The sequence below is a fragment of the Barbus barbus genome (genome assembly GCF_936440315.1).
Source record: "Barbus barbus genome assembly, chromosome: 4".
NCBI classification, from domain to species: domain Eukaryota; kingdom Metazoa; phylum Chordata; class Actinopteri; order Cypriniformes; family Cyprinidae; genus Barbus; species Barbus barbus.
Window position 1 is genome coordinate 21,884,204 of NC_136732.1, and position 20,860 is coordinate 21,905,063.

The following is a 20,860-nucleotide window of genomic DNA, read 5'->3' on the forward strand; positions in this document are numbered from 1 at the left end:
AATCACCTAAAAATCACAAAGCAAATAGACTTGTGTTGTGATATCATGCCAAAGTGCAAGGGTGTTGACTGTAGGATTTCAGGTGACACCTTTTATTCAGTTCTTCTGCCCTTGTTTCCATCCAGCAAAGTCAGCCCAAACAGTCCAGTGACAAGAGCCGAAGCAAGAAGAGTAAAGAAGCCAAACCGCGAATTAAGAAACTCAAGTATCACCAGTACATCCCGCCCGACCAGAAGCAGGAACCCAATGAAGCACCGATGGACTCGGCATATGCCAAGCTGCTTCAGCAACAGCAGCAGTTCCTGCAGCTCCAGATTCTCAGTCAACAGCAACAGCATTACAGTTACCAGGCCATATTACCAGCACCACTCAGGTATGTCACACTTCCATTATAGTTTCCAACATAACATGCAACCCTTAGCATAAGCACCTTGTGTCATTAAAACCTCAACATGAAAAGCGTTTTTCACAACTAATTTGTTTAATAATTCACATATTATATAACAGAATGATACAACATGAGTATACTATGCTGATTATTTTTTCAATGTTATAGCATGTTGTTTGAATTTGGATAAACAGGAACAAAGTTAATTACTGATTATTTGGTAAACTCTGTCAGTGATGAAATTCTACATTAATGAAAAAAATGCTTTGCTGCAAGAAAAGTGGACAGCTCAAGCTATCCAAAGCACAAGACAACTTAATTTAATGTTAGATGTGTGTGCTGTTTAATGCTCGTTTTCCTCCAATGCAATTTCCTCCAATTCCTTCCTTACATTTTACAGCTGCATTTTGTAGTTGTAAATGTTACAAATTGAGTATTTGCATTTTGCAAAAAGACTGATAATATAATTTTGACAAAATATTTTGTTTAGGACTTTAATTCAGCTTTAAATAGTTTGAAATTTGAAAATGATTCATTGAAATCATACATTTAACACATAATACAATTGTTATGAGAGACCGAATAAATAAATGACAGTAATGTCTTCAGAAGAATGAATGTGTGTTCTTGCAGGACATTATACCTCTTGTATTATTATTATTTAGTGATTTAATCTGTCTGTCTTTTGGGATAGTTTTTGTGTGCATTAATGTTTAGCATAGCCTACAATTATACTTTTATATTTGTTTTGTATAGCCTTCAATTTACACTATTTTGGAGGAGAATATTGAGCAGAGGATGGAACACTGTATATTTTTCCAGTATATACAAAAATTACATTTGGTCTTTTTATATGTACATTGTGCGGATTGTCCATAAAAAGTGATGTGCATCAACTTGCTACAGTAGCACTGTAGTTTGGCACTTCACTTCATAGAGTTCAGTGCCTTGGGGAACACTTGCACTTTGTGCACATGGCATAAATACATAATGCTAGTTCACTTGCGTAATGTCAATTCAGTTGAATCATTGGTTACGGGCTTGTGCAATTGCATATAATTCTGATATATCAGTTTAAGCTCTGACAAAAGGATTTACTGTGAGCCTGATTGCTTTGCAGCAGAATCATGTAATTCAGAAAAGAATGTGAGCGTGGTGTGCTATGAGCGATAGACTTTAAATAATGGTTTCACCAACTAATCATGTCCAACTAATCATGCCTTCCTCAAATTCTTTTCCATTTTGGCTTCTGTTGCTGCAAGATATACCTCTGCTTCTATTGTGTAGAAAGACCATTTATTGTGAATGATGAGGGAACAGGAAGTTCCCATTGCATTTAAAACTTCCTTCATCCTCTACAGGGCAGTAGCTGAGAGTCAAAACGGCTGCCCCAGCATCACATTGAGCACCAGCCCAAATCTTCCCGCTCCTATTGTGGTATCTCTGCCCAATGCGGCTCCTTCACGTCCCAACAATACTGTGACCGGTCGTAAAACCGGGTCTCTGCCTACCAACCTAGATGAGATGAAGGTGGGTAACATGCTGATTTATTTCCTGCTCCTACAATAGATAAGTATGCAGAAGTACAGCTGTTCTTTGAACCTGTAGGTGGCTGAGCTTAAGATGGAGCTGAAATTGCGAGGACTTCCTGTATCCGGCACGAAAACAGATCTCATAGAAAAGCTTAAGGCCCACCAGGAGAGCTCTCAATATGCTACAACCATGGATACAAACATCTCCAAAGCTTCACTGCAGCCTGACAGCATGAGCACAACTCCACCCGTTTCTCCTGAGGCCTCCAACATCAGTATGGAGGACAGCAGAGACAGTCCCACCAAAGCTCTATTTACGTTGTCTCCAGCCCGTCCACCAACAGGCACCTCACCCCTCAAACCCACACCTGAAGACATGACCATGGACATCAAGGTGTCCGAAAAAGACCAGCGCCTTCACGAGAAGGAGCGCCAGATTGAGGAACTCATGCGTAAGCTGGAGCAGGAGCAGCGGCTGGTGGAGGAGCTAAAGATACAGCTGGAGGTGGAGAAGAGGAGTCAGCAGGGCGGAGGGAAGCAGCCTGAACCCAATCCATCAGTCCAGGTCAAAGAGGAGAACGGAGCCTCCCCGAGCTGCAACTCCAAGCAGAGTCCCCTGCGGCAAACTACAGGTGTGAAACAGGAAGAGCCACATGCCCAGCGGCACCACACCCCAGTCCAGCAGTTCTATATCAACACCCAGCAAGTCCCTCAAGTGCTGCATCAGCAGACACTGATCAACACTCAGCCTGCTGCACAAATCCTGTTACCCATCAGCCTGCCCAACAATCCCATCAGCACACAGGTCTCTTAACATTCATGAAATGCCAGTTCTATTTACAGTGAGGAAAATGTATAAAATAATATCTTATTTGGAGTTTTTCCTCTATATTTTTTGCAGGCGCAGACCGTTCTCCAACCAACAATGCCCAGTTTGGCTCAAAGCATCATACAAACACCACTTCTGCAAACACAGACGTCCAACAATACAATTTTACAACAGCATTCAAATCAGACCCCATCTCCACCTCAAGTAAGCAAACCGCTTCTGTGCAATTAACATCAAGCAAATGATTAAACGTGTCAAAAATATAAAAATATATCTTGTAGCCATTAAAGAGGGGTCCTGATCCCTGATCCACAGTTATCATAAGCTGCTTTTCCACCGTTGGGCTGAACCGTTCTCAGTGCTTAACTGTTCCATTCGTAACGCAAATGCAGAACACCTGACCACAGTGGTCTCAGGCTACGTCCACACGAAGACTGGTTTCTCCCTATCCGATCTTTTTTTTTTGCCTCAAATTCCGTAAACACGGAGTCGTCTCAGGAAATATCTGCGTCCACACGGAATCACTGAAACCGACTGAAAACGATGTAGTACACATGCCAGACCAATGTGTGGCGCTGTAATTCTGCCACAGAGATACACAAAAAAACAGAGAAGAAGACTTGGACCATGTGCGTAAACCTTGCGCGCTGAATATAAACTAACACACAAAGCAGAAGATTTTGCTTTAATAAAACTAATGAGCTCAGCAGGTTCTGCAGCACGAACACAGGCACGTAGTCTGACATTGTTGTTGTTGTTGTTGTCGCTGTTATGTGACGTAGCGGTGTCTGATTAGGGGCGAGACGTGGGCTGATGACGTCATCGTTTCAGAAAATATACGGATTCGCCGTCCACACGAAAACATGAAACCGGCGTTTTCAAATTTATCCACCCTGGGACCCGGTTTCAAAAATGATCGGTTTCACTCTTCGAAAACGCCGGTTTCGTGTGGACGAAACGCCTATACGGTAAAAAATTTATGCGTATACAGAGAAACCCGTCTTCGTGTGGACTGGCCTCAAACTCAATTCCTGGAGGGCCACAGCTCTGCACGGTTTAGCTCCAACCAGTTCCAACTCACACCTGTTTGGAAGTTTCTAGTAATCGGGGGGCTGTTTCATAAAACTAGTTTACCAAATTTTTACTTGTTTCACTTTGTTTACTTATTTCAGTGTTTCTGACTTATTGTCACTTGATTTGGTTTCAGAAAGCAAAATTACCATAGCTCAAGCTCAGTCACTGTGGCAACTTATGCTGAGAAACTAACCTGGTCAGGAGCAGGCTAACTGTCAGGCTAAGCGGAGCTCCTCTAACACTGACCAATAGGAACACATCGATATTACCACTGACTCTCAAACATACAATTAGTTGACTTTATTATTAGTCCAAAAATAAAAGTATACTGAAAATGCAACTTAAATAATCAAATAAATAAAAATATAGGCTACAACCAACTGTAATGTATTGTGCCCAAAATGCAATGCTCTTCTTTTCTTTTCTTTTTTTAACACAGTTGCTACTTGCGTATTCAGTTGATCAGCAATTTCTAGCCATGCAGCCTTTCTTTCTGGTTTTATGACAGCTGTGCCTTTTATGGTTATTAGTAGGACATTTAAAACATTACAATCTAAAATTGCTCTGTAAAGCATTAAAAACACTCAATTAAAAGTTAAAATCACTGAATTAAAATGAAAATAAATAGAAATCAGACTACATTTTAACTGATAAGAGGAACGCACATTTAACTCGTTTGAGCTAGTAAGGCTGTATTAGCCATCTTACATTTGATTTACAGTTACTGCTATCATAAAAATACACTTATATGTAGGATTAAAATTCTACATGTCACATTTAATGTCCAACAACAAATATGCACTGGGGAAAACACAATTTCTCAAATGCATTAAACAGCACAAATATTCGCTGTTTGCCATGGTGGATCGATCTGATCCATGATTGGCATTAAAGGCTGCTTAAGAATAAGCGTGTACATCAAATTATCCTGACTCATAGAACCTGTATCGAATTAGTGAGATTGCGTGAATTTAAATTGCAGTCCCGATTGATTTGTTAGGTTATTTCAAGTCAGGTTTGGGACTTTAATCCCCGCTTTTCTTAGCATCTTTTATGAAACAGTTCCCTGAAGATTAGCTAGATCAGTGTGTTTGATTAGGGTTGGAACAAAACTGTGTAGAGTTGTGGCCCTCCAGGAATTTTTTTTTTTTGAGTTTTTTTTTTGAGTTTGAGAACACTGCCCTACCAACTGCATGGCAGCACACTATCAACCACTCAAAGCACTTTTAGCAGTCCTATAGAAATGTCTTTGCAACCACCCTGAACACCCTGCTTTGGTGCTTGTGTATAGCAAAACAGACAATTATCTTTTCTTGTAAAACGTGACACCAAGATCGCAAATTTGAAAGTGAAAGCGCACGAAGAGGAATTCCTGTTCACAAAATATAAATCACAAATAATATAGGCTACTGATGAAAAAGAACGGGTTGAATGTTGAACACTTTCGTTACCATATAACTATAATATTAACTATGATAAAAGTTCATCAGCATGAATTGATTAATCAAATGTTGGTGCAAAAAAAAAAAATTGCGACCAAATTATATGCTTGTGCGACAAACTGAGAAAGTTAGTCGCAAAAGTGCGACCATTGGGAAGAATGAGTCTAGAGCCCTGTATGGGTAAATAAATCCACACAAACTAGCAGATTAAATAGTGATTCAGCTGGACCGCATCTTCTCTCTTTCACTCTCTCAAGTGGCTTCACATCAGCGCATCTCATCTGCAATACTGTCGCTGATCCAAGACTTGGGCTCGCTTTTCAGGACAGATGTCAAAATTGTCACTCGCTTAATCGGGTCATTGTTGCATCGTCTCAAAAATGTATAATTTGCACGTCTTTTTAAGCCAATGATACTGGCGTGCTCCAGAGGCTGTTTCAAGGCTGAGCGCTCACAATCACATCCAAAGCCGCCTAGCGAGTATCATATTGAGTTATTTTTTTGTAGTTTGTTGTTGAATTTACGCAAAATTACCCAAAAATGGCCATCCTGGCCAGTATCCAGGTTTTTTCTTAAGTAAATGTGAACAGCTGAGAAAGAAAACGCATGTGTATAGGCTATGGATCCGTGCATTATGTCTTGTGAGAGCAGAGCAGTTCACATGTCGCGTCATTTGCGTGCTCAGGTTCTTTATTTCAAATGTAGATGTGCTGCAAGCGCAGTCATTATAGAGGATTTTTCTTATTATGCACATTATAGGTCAGCAGAAACGTCTTTCATTGGCGCGTGAGGGGAATCCGACAAAATGAGGTGTCGGATCGGATTTCGGAGGTGCACAAATTAAGCCCTGGAGGTCATGTACGGGACACAAAAATTAAGCCCAATATACGGGACCAATATAGTGTACGTTATCAAAGACACGATCTGAAAGAAGAGTCGATGCATTACCGATGCCCTTGAGATGTAAGATTCCTCTCTTTGCCATGCCAAATATCTGGTCAGTGAAATGTGTTTTGACTGGAATGGAGAGTAATTTCCTCTCAAACAGGCTCAGAACATATATGCTGATTGACCATCAGCTATAGTCTTTGTGGTGTGTTCAAGCGCATCTTTTCATCCCAGACACAGGGCAATATATGAGCTACTTTAGACATACAAGGTATTTACAATATCCATTATGCACAATTGTAATTGAAAAGACACCACAAATAATGATATTTTACTTTGCAGTAAAATAGAAACATTAATACAACAGTTAGAAAGGAATACACCATATGATCTGAGTTGTTTTGTTATGCATGTATACTTTAGGGTGCTTGTAGATCTTAACCTTTCCTCTTGCTTTTAATGTTCCTGCACTTCATAAAACCAGTTCAGCTAACTATTGTGATGACAAGGCCCAGACGCATTTCTCTCTGATTTGGCACGTAGGTTGAAATGGAAAGCCTTTCTGAAGCCTGCAACATGTTCTGTGCTTATCTCTGATGTTGCCCTGGCAATAGCAGTTGAGTTCAGGTGATACATTACCCTCTCAACTACATCAAACGCAGACCTAACTAAATAGGTGACAGCAGTAGAGTACAGAGAAAATCAGAAAGAGCACTTATCACTAAGACAAAGAGTTGGTTCGAGAACAAGAGGCCTCCGTTTACACACTGATATACACACATTTTCTTATGTGTACTGGGCCTAAAACTGCCTCCTGCTGCATGTTTACAGGCTTTACCCCTGTGTGGAAGCTCGTCTTCTGGGTTTGAGTACAGGCAGAACCAGAGCCAGCCAATGGCAGACATGCCCCAGTTCTTCCTCAACAACTCGCCCAGACACACAAATGGACCTAACAAAGTAAGACAAACTGGCCGCTCTGTTACGTCCTGAAACGTACTCTGCATACACAAGTACATGAACACAAATTCTCCTAGCTAGCACAAGCAACGTTTCAAGCGCTGATGCACTTAAAAATGGTTTAGAACTTGTAATGCAAAACAAGCACACAATACTTTCTCAGTTTTGCCACAAATGGCACTATATTGGGTATTAAACTATCTACACACTAGCTAACTATCATAAAATCGTTGTGGCAAGTTTGCTCATGCATTCATATGTGTAATGCATGTATATATGTTTTAGGCCAAGATCCTCTTGTATACTACTTTTGTTTTTGTCTAGAACTCTAGAACTCTGCCTAGTAACCCCTATTACACAGTTTGAAAGTTTTATGTTTTGTTCAGCCTCCCTCGCCCTGTCAGCTCAACTATATGCTTCAGCCATCGACATTCCCCAATCACCGCAGCCCAAAGAGCAAAGACCCACCCCGTTATGAGGAGGCCGTCAAACAGACCAGAGGTCTACAAACCACAATGCAGGTAATTTTAAAGATAAGCCCAAAGTATACTTTAGATTTGACAGCCAAACACATAGCCTTTCAAAGCATGCACCACTTGATAGTGTGCAGCAACATAAAAAAAGGTAAAGTTTCATCTTTGTACAATGTCTGTGTTATATCTGATAAAAGTTATATCTTATATAAGTTATATCTGATAAAAATATCTTCGAACTCATATAACCTAGAGTTGCGGGTATTTCTTAACTCGCTCATCAACGCCGGAAACTTTTGTTGTTACCATCTCTAGTTTGTTGTTATGCTTCTGCCTCTTCCGTTTCTTTGGTGCCACCTTGTGGACAGATGAATTAGTGTAAGAATACGCCATTAGAAAATATGCTGATGATGAAATTTGTCATGTATACTGTACGCATACCCTGTCCCTGGCATACGTATAAAAACTGACGAATGCCCAGGGATTTAGGTTAACAGACTTTCCCACTCGAAAATATGACTTCCCTCTGTCATTCATGTGCTCAGAATCCGAATATTTCCAAATCCATTTGAAGGGCACAGTACTAATATTGCACACTTGGTAATCTATTTTGAACACTTTCTGTTGTCTTAATACCTTGTATTCTTCCGTAAAGGTTCCTACTGCTACCAGTCAGCACATGGATGATTTGTTTGACGTTTTGATCGAGAGTGGAGGTGAGAAAAGTCAAAACAGCTCTTTGATTTCAGCCAAAATAGGTTTCTATAACTAAACCATTTTCTGTGCTTTCCCAGAAATATCCCCTTTATCCAGGCAGGATCCTTCTCTGGACAAACTTCTTCCAGTGACAGCAAACATCACCACCCTGCCCACCAACACAGTGCTGTCTCGTCCTCCCCCGCAGATACATGTTGCCCGCACGCCCAACCAAACCCAAGTGCCTCCACCCAAAATGGTAGCCCTGGCCTCTGATAACCAGTTGGAGGCCCTGCTGGAGGATGCTGAGCCACGGACCCTGAGACTGATGGAGGCGCTTAAAAACCAGCTGCTGGAGCGGCCCCACTCCCCAATGGACACTTCAGATCTGACCTTCACCGACACGCCTAATTCTGCCCTCCCTCTGCAAGACGCAGGCCTCGACAACATGGAGTGGTTGGACCTTACGATTCCAGGTCCTGCTGGTATCTCCTTACCGACTGCAGTCTTTTCATCTGATTTCTTGGACTCCACTGATTTACAGTTACACTGGGACTGAGCTCACAAAGGGATGGAGACTGGAGTCGTTCTGAAAAGATCTGTGGTTGGTTCCGAGGATATGTGTGCAAACCACTGATAGTGTAGCATCAGCTTTTCTCAATTGCGCCTATACGTGCAGGTTTGTGTGCTGTTATTGTCAACAACACCTCTTTCAGAGCAAAGAAGAATGTAGAGACTTTTTTTGTACCTGTTTATTTAGACAGTGAGCTTCTGCTTTTCCTAATTTGAAGAAGTCTTTGAAACTGCTGGCCTATATTATATAGAATGTTTTAGTTTTTTTTAGATTCTGATAAATATAATTTCTTACCTAAGACAGAACATATTTTAAATGTATCTTATTTTGGGGAAAGTAAGGATTCATAAGTACAATCGTAATGCTTTTTCTGTTTGCTTGTCCAGAAACTGTAGTTTTAGAGTTGAAGGGATAGTAAGTTCAAAAAGTATTGTTCTCATCTGAATCTTGTTCAGCTGTTTTTTTTTTCATAAGTCATTGGGATCCAAAATTGTCAAGCTCCTAAAAGGACATAAAGGTAGCATAAAATTAATCCATATGACTTGACTGATATATTCAAAGCTTTCTGAAGCTGCACAATTACTTTCTATGATAAACAGATCTTTATTAACTCTCAAACCATACCAAAACATTAATCAGTGCATACAGAGACATAGAGAAGTTAAATTTGACTTCAAGAACTTTTACATTTTTACAAGATTTGCATTTAATCACAACTTTAAATGTCAAACGTCACTGAATGTTGCATGTCATGTGCCCAATCAACCTAAAGGCTCAAAAACCGCACATCATACAAAATGATTCATATGGATTAATTTCATGCTACCTTTATGTCCGTTTTGGAGCTTGAAAGTTTTGGACCCCATTAACTTGATGGTATTAACAAAAACCAGCTGAAACGTTCTATAAAATATCATCTTTTGTGTTCTGTTGAAGAAAAAAGCCATATGCGTTTGGAACAACATAATGACAGACTTATAATTTTGGGGTGAACTATCCTTTTAACTTAGAGTTTGCAAATGTCAGACTTTTGTGATGGAAACATTGTGCCATGGTAATTGTTACAAATGTGATGTCACCTTCATTGAAGGAACGTGTTTAGTGGCTCATTTACATTCAACTGCCATGGTCAATGAGCTGTTAACGGTTGCATTAGGGTACTCGACATTGTGGCAGCTAAATGATAACATTCAATTTCTAAACATTCGAAATCATCCAGTGCATAGACTGGGAAAGGTCAGAGCGAGGTTGTTTACCAAACCCAGCATGGGGCCAAAGAGGGGGAGGGAGAGAGGCACACAAACGCCTGACTAGGGGCCATTATTATCCCTATCAAAAGAGTAGAGATAGAGTGGACAGGGTTCAGCTCTTACAGTCTGTTGTGTGTCTTGACCAGGGAAACAACGCTAAACAGGACCAGTGAAATGATCATATTCAGATCAGAATGACATCAGAGAGCAGCTGTATTTTAATTGGTCGGGCTCAAATTTGATTTTGATATGTTTTTTGGACGTAGATGAACTGAAATTAACTGTATTTCATAGAATTTGAGCTTCTTTCTACATAACCACTGAAATACAGGTAGCTGGCAGGTAATTTGCCATTGTTAATGTACCTAAACCTCATCTTCTCAGTTTTTTGTAAGAATAAATTAGTTTTTGGTTTTAGATTTTTTTCTATAATATGTGACAATGTAGCGTCATCTGCTGTAACAGTTTAAAAGAGACGGCTGAATGATTTTCTTATCACCACTCTCTTCAGATGGATCACTATGAAATGTTTTTCTTCAGTGTTTGGCAGATTTCTCTCGACACTCATATGTGAAAATATGCCAAACATGCCAAATAGTGCACTTACTTGACCTTGGACTGAACTTGTTGACAATCAGTTCCTTATCCAAACATGTTGTCAAAATGAATGTTTCTATATTTAGAAATGTAATTTACCAAAGGGATACCAAATTTCTGTCTCTATCGGAGACCCAAAGCTTTTAATTGATGCGTACCATTTTACTGCATTTATGCAGTTCTCACATATTTATCACACATTTTATGGCTCTACTTTTTTTTTTTTTTAGAGTGAGTAAAATCTTATAAGACCTTAAATTAACCTGTAAAGACTTAAGGTTTGTGTACCTTTTTTTTTTTCAATATGTCCAACAGAGTAATTGCTCTGTTATGAAGAGGAAAAGACGACAAATAAATAAAAGCATACTGACTTTTTGAAGCGCAATGTAGGTTGTATGCCTCAGATTTTGCACAGTGTATATATTTTACAATATACATTTTATACAAATGTATTTGTGCAACTGTAAATAATGTTTTGAGGTCATCTTTGTACAGATCTTTATTGTATATACAGCCTTTTATTAAAATGTTTCTGTATTTGAAACTACTTGTTTGGCCTTCCAAAGGACAGAGCCACGTTCTGTCCCCACATAACCTTATTTAGCAAAGCTAACAACACAATAAATAGACATAACATTTGACAATTTACCAAAGATAAAATTGTTTAACCGAACAACCTACAAAACAAGCTAAAATAATTTAGAATTACTTTCAACCAGCTGAAGAACTCAGTCTACTACATGCAAACAGAATCAGGCATTTGTTAAAGTACTGACTGGGTTTCTGCAGATTTTAGAAAAGGTACATTTTTACACTTTAAGACCAAGTAAAGGAACTTTTAAGGAATAAATTGAAGAGAGCACAATGTTTTCAAAATGTAAATGTCTAGCAAAGAATGGCTTATATTAGTAATACTTCAAAATTCGAAAGTACAGCTTTCAACTAACCTCCACATTACTTTTTAATTTAACAATAATTACAGCTTAAGGTTTGAATAGCTTTGCTCCCAACCACTAGAATGTGGAAATTACTGTACCTTTTGATCACACCACAAAAAAAGTGATGCTCTCTGGAAATGTCTAAACATCCTTAAATCAAGATGCATTTACTTGACAAGCAAGTCTGAAGATAAGTCAAATTTGGTGAAAATCGGGCCAGTGGTTTAGGAGGAGAAGCAGGTTTCAAAAGAAAATCTAAATGGCAGACAGGACATTCGTGGTGTAATTAGTATCGCTGGTATCAATGTTCTCGGCATGATCCAAGGAAATCAATCAAGACCAGCCTCATGACAAAAATAATCAAAAGCTATTACTATTTTTTGACCACACGGTGGTGTTGCCCTGAAACGCTGAGTACCAGCAGTGCAGCAAAGACAAATACAGTTTCATAATACGCTAATGCCAGAGGTGTAAAGAGTAGCTGAAAACCATACTTGAATAAAAGTACAGATACCTTACAGTGAAAATTACTCCACTACAGAGGTCACCAATTCCAAAACAACTTGAGTAAAAGTCATACCCCCGGTTTCACAGACAAGGCTTAAACCTAGTCCTAGACTAAAATGTAAATCTGAGCTGTTTCAACTGAAAGAAATTTGCACTGATTGATCTTAAAACATATCAGTGTCTTTGTTTTGTCTTAAGATGCACACCAGTAATGTTTTTTTCAAAGGCATGTTTATAAAAATTACTTAAATGTCCTAATTGAACTATGGCCTAATCCTGGTTTAGGCTAAGCCCTGTCTATGAAACCGGGCCTTAGAGTATCTGATTTTAACAGTACTTAAGTATTTTACTTATACTAAATATAGGCTCAAAGATGCACTAGTCAAAGAGATATGCCAGTCAAAAACTGTAACATTGTGGAGAAGCTAAAACAGGATCTATGTTCAGGTATTTAATGGAAAAACTAAAACAAAAACCAACAGCCAATACATTCAACAACTCACAAAGAACTAAAGAAACACTAGGGCTATATATATATATATATATATATATATATATATATATATATATATATATATATATATATATATATACATACATACACACATATATATACATACACACACACACACAAAAGGCTAACAAGCGGAGATACAAACACCATGGGAGCCAAAAGTCTAAGACAAGGCAAAGAGAATATGTAACAAACAAGAAAGAGTTGATTTGTGATCACGTTATTTTCTAAAACCAAAATGAAACTAAACAACTCAATTGCAAAAATAATTATAAAAAAAAAAAATGTAAAAAATCTTAAGTCTTCTTGCACTGGATGTGCTGGTTTCGGCCTCATTGGCAGCTGCAGTCATATAAAACACCTGTGATTCACAACTACTTGCTAAGGAGCTCACATTCACGTAAAGTAGCCTTGTTGACAAATTTGGGGGAGTGAGGGCAAAATGCACAAGATATAGTACTTTCAGTGCCCTGTAGTTGGCGATCTCTCTTCTTTTGTAGCAGAAATAAACTGCTGCGGAAAAGCTAGGTGCCATACAAAATGTAATGTGTAACTGCAACACTCATTGCAAATGTAGTGGAGTAAAGAGTACAGATACAGTGGGGCAAATAAGTATTTGATACACTGTAGATTTTTCAAGTTTTTCCACTTACAAAGAATGGAGATCTGTAATTTTCATCGTAGGTACACCTCAACTGTGAGAGACAGAATCTAAAAAAGAATCCAGAAAATCACATTGTATGATTTTTAAATAATTAACTTCCATTTTATTGCATGAAATAAGTATTTGATCACCTACCAACCAGCAAGAATTCTGGCTCTCACAGACCTGTTAGTTTGTCTTTAAGAAGCCCTCCTATCCTCCACTCATTACCTGTATTAATTGCACCTGTTTGTACTCGTTACCTGTATAAAAGACACCTGTTCACACACTCAATCAATCAGACTCCAATCTCTCCACTATGGGCAAGACCAAAGAGCTGTCTAAGGACAAAATTGTAGACCTGCACAAGGCTGGGATGAGCTACAGGACAATAGGCAAACAGCTTGGTGAGAAGGCAACAACTGTTGGCGCAATTATTAGAAAATGTAAGAAATTCAAGATGACTGTAAATCTCCCTCCGACTGGGGCTCCATGCAAGATCTCGCCACGTGGAGTATCAATGATCCTGAGAAAAATGAGGGATCAGCCTAGAACTACACGGGAGGACCTGGTCAATGACCTGAAGAGAGCTGGGACCACAGTCTCAACGGTTACCATTAGTAACACACTACACCGTCATGAATTAAAGTCCTGCAGCGCGCACAAGGTCCCCCTGCTCAAGCCAGCACATGTCCAGGCCCGTCTGAAGTTTGCCAAAGACCATCTGGATGATCCAGAGGAGGCATAGGAGAAGGTCATGTGGTCAGATGAGACCAAACTAGAACTTTTTGGTATAAACTCCACTCGCCGTGTTTGGAGGAAGGATGAGTACAGTCCCAAGAACACCATCGCAAATGTGAAGCGTGGGGGTGGAAACATCATGCTTTGGGGGTGCTTTTCTGCAAAGGGGACAGGACAACCGCACCGTATTGAGGGGAGGATGGATGGGGCCATGTATCGTGAGGGCAACAACCTCCTTCCCTCAGTAAGAGCACTGAAGATGGGTCGTGGTGGGGTCTTCCAGCATGACAATGACCCCAAACACACAGCAAGGGCAACTAAGGAGTGTCTCCGTAAGAAGCATTTCAAGGTCCTGGAGTGGCCTAGCCAGTCTCCAGACCTGAACCCAATAGAAAATCTATGGAGGGAGCTGAAACTGTTTTGCCCAGCGACAGCCCCAAAACCTGAAAGATCTGGGGAAGACCTGTATGGAGGAGTGGGCCAAAATCCCTGCTGCAGTGTGTGCAACCCTGGTCAAGAACTACAGGAAACGTCTGACTTCTGTCATTTTAAACAAAGGTTTCTGTACCAAATATTAAGTTCTATTTTTCTATTGTATCAAATACTTATTTCATGCAATAAAATGGAAATTATTCAAAAATCATACTTTTTTTTTTTTTTTATATCCGGTCACTCACAGTTGAGGTGTACCTACGATAAAAATTACAGATCTCTCCATTCTTTGTAAGTGGGAAAACTTAAAATCAGCAGTGTATCAAATACTTATTTGCCCCACTGTGCGCATTCAAAATTGTAGAGTGTAAAAGTTGCTAATATCTTTGATACTCAGTAAAACTACAAAGTATCCGAAAAGATAATCAAGTACAGTAATTAGTTACATTTACGCCAATATCTTACACCTCTGGCTAATATGCTTTCATAAAATATAGCAACGCTAAAGTCAAAATGGCCAACATGGGGGAAAATGGGTATCAATCAACTTGGTAAGCTGCACCGAATCAAACGAAGAACCGTTGATGGGTTTTTCTTTTCCTTCTACGGAAACTTGTTTTTATTCCCTTTATTTAAAATGAACACGAGTGCAAATTTGGAGAGTTGGTGGCACTAGAGGGATTGTGTTAAAGACTAAACCTGCTGTGGTTAATGCTCTAACTGTCCTCAATATGTGTGCCAAAATTCCCAACTTTTTACCATACAGTTCTGTACTGCCATAGACTCAAGGGCAAGAAGAAGACTAAAGGATGCAATCGGTATCTACAGACATTTGGTGCTTGGCCCCTAAATATCCGAAAAATCTGCTTAATTAAACCACATTGTTGCAGATATTTATTAATGTTGTAAGCATAAACTCACTTTTTTTCATTGTTTTCAGTTTTTCCAAGACTTAATTTTACATATGCATTTCAAGTAAATGTATCTTGACTTTCAATTCTGATTTACGATCTTTTTAAGGCCTTAAATTGTAAAAGGACAATTTAAAACTTTTAAAACCTCTTAAAACCTTAGAAACCCTAAATGCAACTTGATTCCACTTTTTTATAATCCTGTACAACCTGAAAGTGCTTTAGCAAATATTCAACACAAAATTCAAATTTGACATTGAATGTTCTTTAAGTTCAAACCAGACGACTGAAATCTCACAGAAAGCTCAGACGTCTTACATTTTCCTTTCGGTATGGATAGTTCTGGAGGTAAGTTTTAAGGCAAACCGAAAAGTTGGCTTAGTCCCCAAAAAGAGCGAACCGTGAGATATCGCCATCGTATCCCAAGGTAATTCCATGGGGACTGTCCCTGTAAAACGTTCAGGATGACACCGGCTGAAACAATTCCAGTAACCTTTTCAGTTTAGTTCACATTACGGGATTCAAAAATTCCACTCCTCAGAGCTTTTTGCATGTTTTTATGTGACTCCGACATTTTGGACACTTGTGAACGACGTCTTTGCATCCATCCATGCAGAACGGGATGACACAGCAGCCAGCTATACAACTACACAAGAAACAGTCAAGAACACAAATATGTCACGTTTAACCCTTAATAGTAATCACACAGTGGCATAGTGGACATAAATGAAAATAAATATAGTAAACTATCAGACGACAGTTCAACTCACCAAAAAAGAATGGAAATAAGACACACAATATAAGCCGCACTGCCAGCTTTGGTTGTGACGTCTGTGGTTATATACTGGCGACAGAATGGACACTGCGTCTGAGTTGAGTGTCGAGGAAGTTGCTCAACATCCAGAATCACCTGCGGAGCTGAGAAAAAGAAACATGAGCCACTTTCAGGAAGCTCTAGTCCTGTTGGATTTTGTATTTGCGTAGTTGTCTCAAAAAACATCACATCTAACCATCACTGAAACTAGTGTCAAAACCTACTAACCTGGAAAAGGCGGCGGACTGCCTATAGATGAAACAGTTGTGTCTGAAATAATAAAAACACAAGGACATATAAAGAACTGCACCTTCAAATACAAATACAGAGGTCAAATTCCAAATGTTTACGCATATTTCCTAAAAACTGTTCAAGATATCAGAGTGCCATACCTATAAAATGATTGCCTCCCGAACTTTCTTGCAAATTCTCCAGTTCAAGCTTCTTTTCAGTGAGAACTTTAAGCTGCTCATCAATCGCTTCAAGTTCTTCAGTCTCTCTGGAATACTCTGTTGGTTACAAGATCTCGTGTGAACAACATTAGTTTTTTCCTTACATATTGTAATATTATCCAATTAAAAATCGCTATATTTGCATATATAAGCAAATTCTTTATTTATGAATAATCCGTAAATGTCTTTCACTGTTTATTTGGCTTCTGTTATCAAGTAGTTCCAGCTAGTGGGACAACTCACGTTGCTCATTCTGGCCATTGTTTCGCTTGAACTGGATGAGCAGTGCCAGGATATTGCGTTTGTCAATCAGCTGCTGTCTGCGAAAGGACAGCCGGTTCAGCTGCTCAAAAATGTTCATCAGCTGTTGATCAGGCATGTTGAGGGTTGAGATGACGGTTCACTTAAACCTCCAAAAGCCTGAAACCGTCATACAGCATCCACTCTGAAATAGATACAAAAGTTTCAAAACAGAACTTTATAGCTGTTCAGTCAAGAACTGTTTAAAATAATAATTTATTCCTGATATGAAAAATACTGTTCAACCAAAGTGCAATTACAACATTTAAAATTTTTAAAAAGTAATATATTTTAATAATTACCCATGTGTGCTGCAGTGTCTCTTCAGTCGCAGTTAACGTTGCAGTAATAAGGAAATAAGAGGTTGGTCATACTGTAGCAGAACAGTATGAGGAACATGTCCATAATATTTAAAGTGTGTGGTTTACCTGTATTTTACTACTAACTAACATCGTGACAAGGGTCTTAAACTACAATTATCTACAGTTTTGCAGCAAATCTGCTGAGACTAAGCATATTAAAAAGCAACATTAATGGGACTTAAATTGCACTTTTGAAAACAACTCCTTTTCACCATGTTCTGGTTTATTTATTTTGATCAATATAAAAAGCAACATAAAATACACAAATATGATTTTTTTTAAGCACTGTATGAAACATTTATTTCCAGTGAATCAGCTATTTTGTGGATGTACCATGTATACATGTTAATAACTAGGCATATTCGAAAATGAGGACTACCACACATTTGCATCTTTGCAAATGTGACAGTTTAGGTTTCTGTCTCACTAAAAGGCACAAAGAGTCTTTATAAAATGTATTCTAAGAATAGCTATTTAGGTTACTTGTTAGAATAATTGCTTCAACAAGTGTTGTCTTCGAAGGATAAGTTTACCATAAAAAATTAAGTCATCGTTTAGTCATTCTCATGAAGGAAAAAAATAAAAGAAACAGCGAACTGCATTTGGTACAGTAGACCATGAGGATGAGTTTAAAATTTGTGGATGAACATTTCATTTAAATGTCTATTTATTATTTACAAATTTCACCCATTAAAGATAACTTAATTTGTTCATTTCCTTCTCAGTTTCTTCAAAAACGTCACTTCATCTCTATTCCTGATCCCGTAGCTGAGGACAGAGGAAACGCAATCAAAATAGCTCATAATTCAAAGCACAGCAATTACTGTGCACCAAATAAATACAAGAAACAACAGATTATTTGGACTCACTCCTTCAGCTTTCTTTTGTCTTCATCTAATTTTTCTCCATTGAAGACCAGATGAAATGTCCTCCACACGTATTTCCTTGACAGGAAAAGTAGATTAAGAAACAAAATCATAGGTCTATATACAAAATCACATCCTATAATTTTTTCATGTCTCACCAGCTGATGTGCTTGACACCTCCCTCTCGCTGTTGTTTTAGCTCCATATATCTGCGAATGGCGTTCTTGAGATCCAGAACTGTAGCAGACTGCACAACCACTATAGCTGTGAAGAGATTTGCTCCAGTTAGAATCAACAAATGTATAGCAATTCCAACTAATTGCAAGAAAACTCACGCATGACTTCTTCATCAGCCTTACAAACACGAACAGTCATGGCCTGACCATATTCCAAAGCCACCTGAGAGTTCACCTCCTCCAACGTGACCTGAACATTTAAAAGATCAGAAAAGATTCGGAATTCTAGAACTTGTGAATTAATACATTCAAACATGTAGCTTTTTTCAATATTATTCTATTAAAACAAACTCTTCATTGTTGTTTGATGGTAGACCTGAATTGGCAAGTCGCACAGTAAAGGGTCCTGGACCATCAGAGCCAGTCCTTCCTCAAAGATGTCAAGAAATTCAGAGTGTGGCAATGCCTCCTCGTCTTCTTCTTCTTCTTCTTCTTCTTGCTCTTCTTTAATTTCATCTACAGCAGTTTTCTCCTCAAACTCAGCCTCGTCGACATTCTTTGGATTTTCTTCCTTTAATTCATCCATTTTCAACTGATAACAAGCGAAAACTTCTTGATCGTTACATCCAGAAATACGAGACATAAAAGTGTCAGGTTCTTTCCATGTTTATTCAACCATTAGTGAAGTCAAACGGAATTATGGCATAGCTGGTAAGTTATGTCTGATAAAATTGTAACATCTACACTTCTGTTGCGTTCCAGCTTTCCTCATATACATTTTTGTCGGAATATTTCTGTGATGCACCAAACTTTAGTTCCGCATACGTTTCTGTGTTATATTTTACAGTTACAATTCTTAACATTTAAATAATTTAATTTAACATATATGTAGCTCCTGACAGTTCGAAATAGATATATATAACATTATTATATACCCTATAATTAGTGTTTAATCGCGTTTATTTCGTTTCATGTCGAGCCTAGAATAGTGAAGCACGTTCATTTTCATGTGTTTCCTGTAGCGACTATAGGCGTGAGAATGTGTGTAAACACCAACAGTATTTAGTATACAATATTATTTGTAACCGCTTGAAAATGCTCCTGTTTTGTCCAACTTGTGGGAATGTATTAATCGTGGAAGAGGGACAGAGATGCTTCAGATTCGCGTGTAACACATGTCCATATGTGCACAACATAACGAGGAAGGTAACCATTACAACATAAACGCGTTTGAATACGTGAAGTTTGTTTTTAAATGGAACACAATAAAATACTTTGAAGGTGAAATGATTGGACATAAAGCAAATCTGATTATGCGAACCTTCGATTAGATTGCACGTGAAATAGCATTGTTCGATTCCAACACATGCAATGTGTGAACATGATGAGATTAATGTTTGAAACCCTAATCAAACACACCTGAACAAGCTAATCAAGGTCTTCAGAATTACTTGAGCTACAGGCGGGTGAGGCTTTTTTCAGGGTTGGAGCTAAACTCTGCAGGACATCGGCACTCCAGGACCGACGTTGCCTACCCCTGGTTTAAAACATTAAAACACCCTAAATTCGCATTAAACAATGTGAATGTTCCATTTAAATGCATGTAATGCTGTGACTTATCGATTCAGTGGCTGCATCCCAATATGCATACGGGAAGTGTGAAAGACATGCACCGTGTTTTCTACATAGTATCAGCCAATGATTCTTTGTAATAGGCGAAAAACAGTATATGAAAACCAGTATGCAACTGTAGGTCACATAATAATCTGAACATGACAGATGTGGTATATCCGGATTAAATTCATAAATACACACATTTGTACTACATAAAACATTTTTAATGATCACAAATTAAATACTTCTTTTAAATAAGTACTTTGAGAATATGTATTTTCAGACGCCACCAAAGGATATATTTATGATGTGTGTGGAAATAACTGTTGGTTATTTTGACAGGTAAATAACAGAAAGTACCCCAAACTGAAGGAGGTTGATGATGTTCTCGGGGGCTCTGCTGCTTGGGAAAACGTGGATTCCACACCAGGTAAAACAGTGTATCTTAGTGTAAGAAAAAGAGTACTTGTATGCACAGTGAATATTTTACTACACATTCTGGTGGCTTTAAATGAATGTTTTTAATCATTCTTGATTCGTTTTGAGGTATAACACTTTATAATATTTCTTTGCAGAACCTTGTCCAAAATGTGAGCACCCAAGGGCCTACTTTATGCAGATTCAAACTAGGTCTGCTGATGAACCAATGACAACCTTCTACAAATGCTGCAAACTACAATGTGGACATCGATGGAGAGACTAAATCAAAGACAATCAGATTTGGACTTTGTTTGATGCTCCGAATATGTGTTCATAATAGAATATTCAGTTTTCACATAGAACACTTTTCCACAGACTCCCTTTATGCATCAATAACTACTTTATTTTTGCTATTACAGAATGTGTATGTATCATAATGACAGTAACTATGTGATTTGCAACTTCGTTGT

At 38.5% G+C, this 20,860-nt stretch overlaps 3 protein-coding genes across 4 annotated transcripts in view; 2 read left to right on the plus strand and 1 right to left on the minus strand.

Moving 5' to 3' along the window:
- LOC306868881 (myocardin-related transcription factor B-like) overlaps positions 1–11,241 on the plus strand; it is a 60,326-nt gene extending 49,085 nt beyond the window's left edge. For both annotated transcript variants that reach the window (XM_079415330.1, XM_079415331.1), the window contains 8 exons: positions 126–373; positions 1,750–1,918; positions 1,997–2,725; positions 2,822–2,953; positions 6,985–7,110; positions 7,497–7,631; positions 8,239–8,299; positions 8,378–11,241. In XM_079415330.1, the coding sequence (XP_079271456.1) occupies positions 126–373; positions 1,750–1,918; positions 1,997–2,725; positions 2,822–2,953; positions 6,985–7,110; positions 7,497–7,631; positions 8,239–8,299; positions 8,378–8,838 (2,061 nt within the window). In that variant the 3' untranslated portion in view covers positions 8,839–11,241. The remainder of the gene's footprint in view (positions 1–125; positions 374–1,749; positions 1,919–1,996; positions 2,726–2,821; positions 2,954–6,984; positions 7,111–7,496; positions 7,632–8,238; positions 8,300–8,377) is intronic.
- A 3,463-nt stretch (positions 11,242–14,704) lies between these two features.
- LOC306869036 (U11/U12 small nuclear ribonucleoprotein 25 kDa protein-like) lies at positions 14,705–19,154 on the minus strand. The gene is made up of 10 exons (XM_079415600.1): positions 18,733–19,154; positions 18,516–18,606; positions 18,339–18,444; positions 18,184–18,258; positions 17,255–18,082; positions 16,896–17,097; positions 16,593–16,709; positions 16,429–16,470; positions 16,157–16,304; positions 14,705–16,032 (listed from the first exon to the last, which is right to left on the minus strand). The coding sequence occupies exons 1-5, from the start codon at positions 18,997–18,999 to the stop codon at positions 18,025–18,027; spliced, it is 597 nt and encodes a 198-aa protein (XP_079271726.1). The 5' UTR covers positions 19,000–19,154; the 3' UTR covers positions 14,705–16,032; positions 16,157–16,304; positions 16,429–16,470; positions 16,593–16,709; positions 16,896–17,097; positions 17,255–18,024.
- Positions 19,155–19,379: 225 nt separating this feature from the next.
- LOC306869037 (DNA-directed RNA polymerase III subunit RPC10-like) lies at positions 19,380–20,775 on the plus strand. Its single transcript, XM_079415601.1, has 3 exons — positions 19,380–19,562; positions 20,313–20,400; positions 20,546–20,775. Exons 1-3 carry the CDS (start codon positions 19,452–19,454, stop codon positions 20,671–20,673), a joined length of 327 nt encoding a protein of 108 aa, XP_079271727.1. The 5' UTR covers positions 19,380–19,451; the 3' UTR covers positions 20,674–20,775.
- Positions 20,776–20,860: the final 85 nt, after the last annotated feature.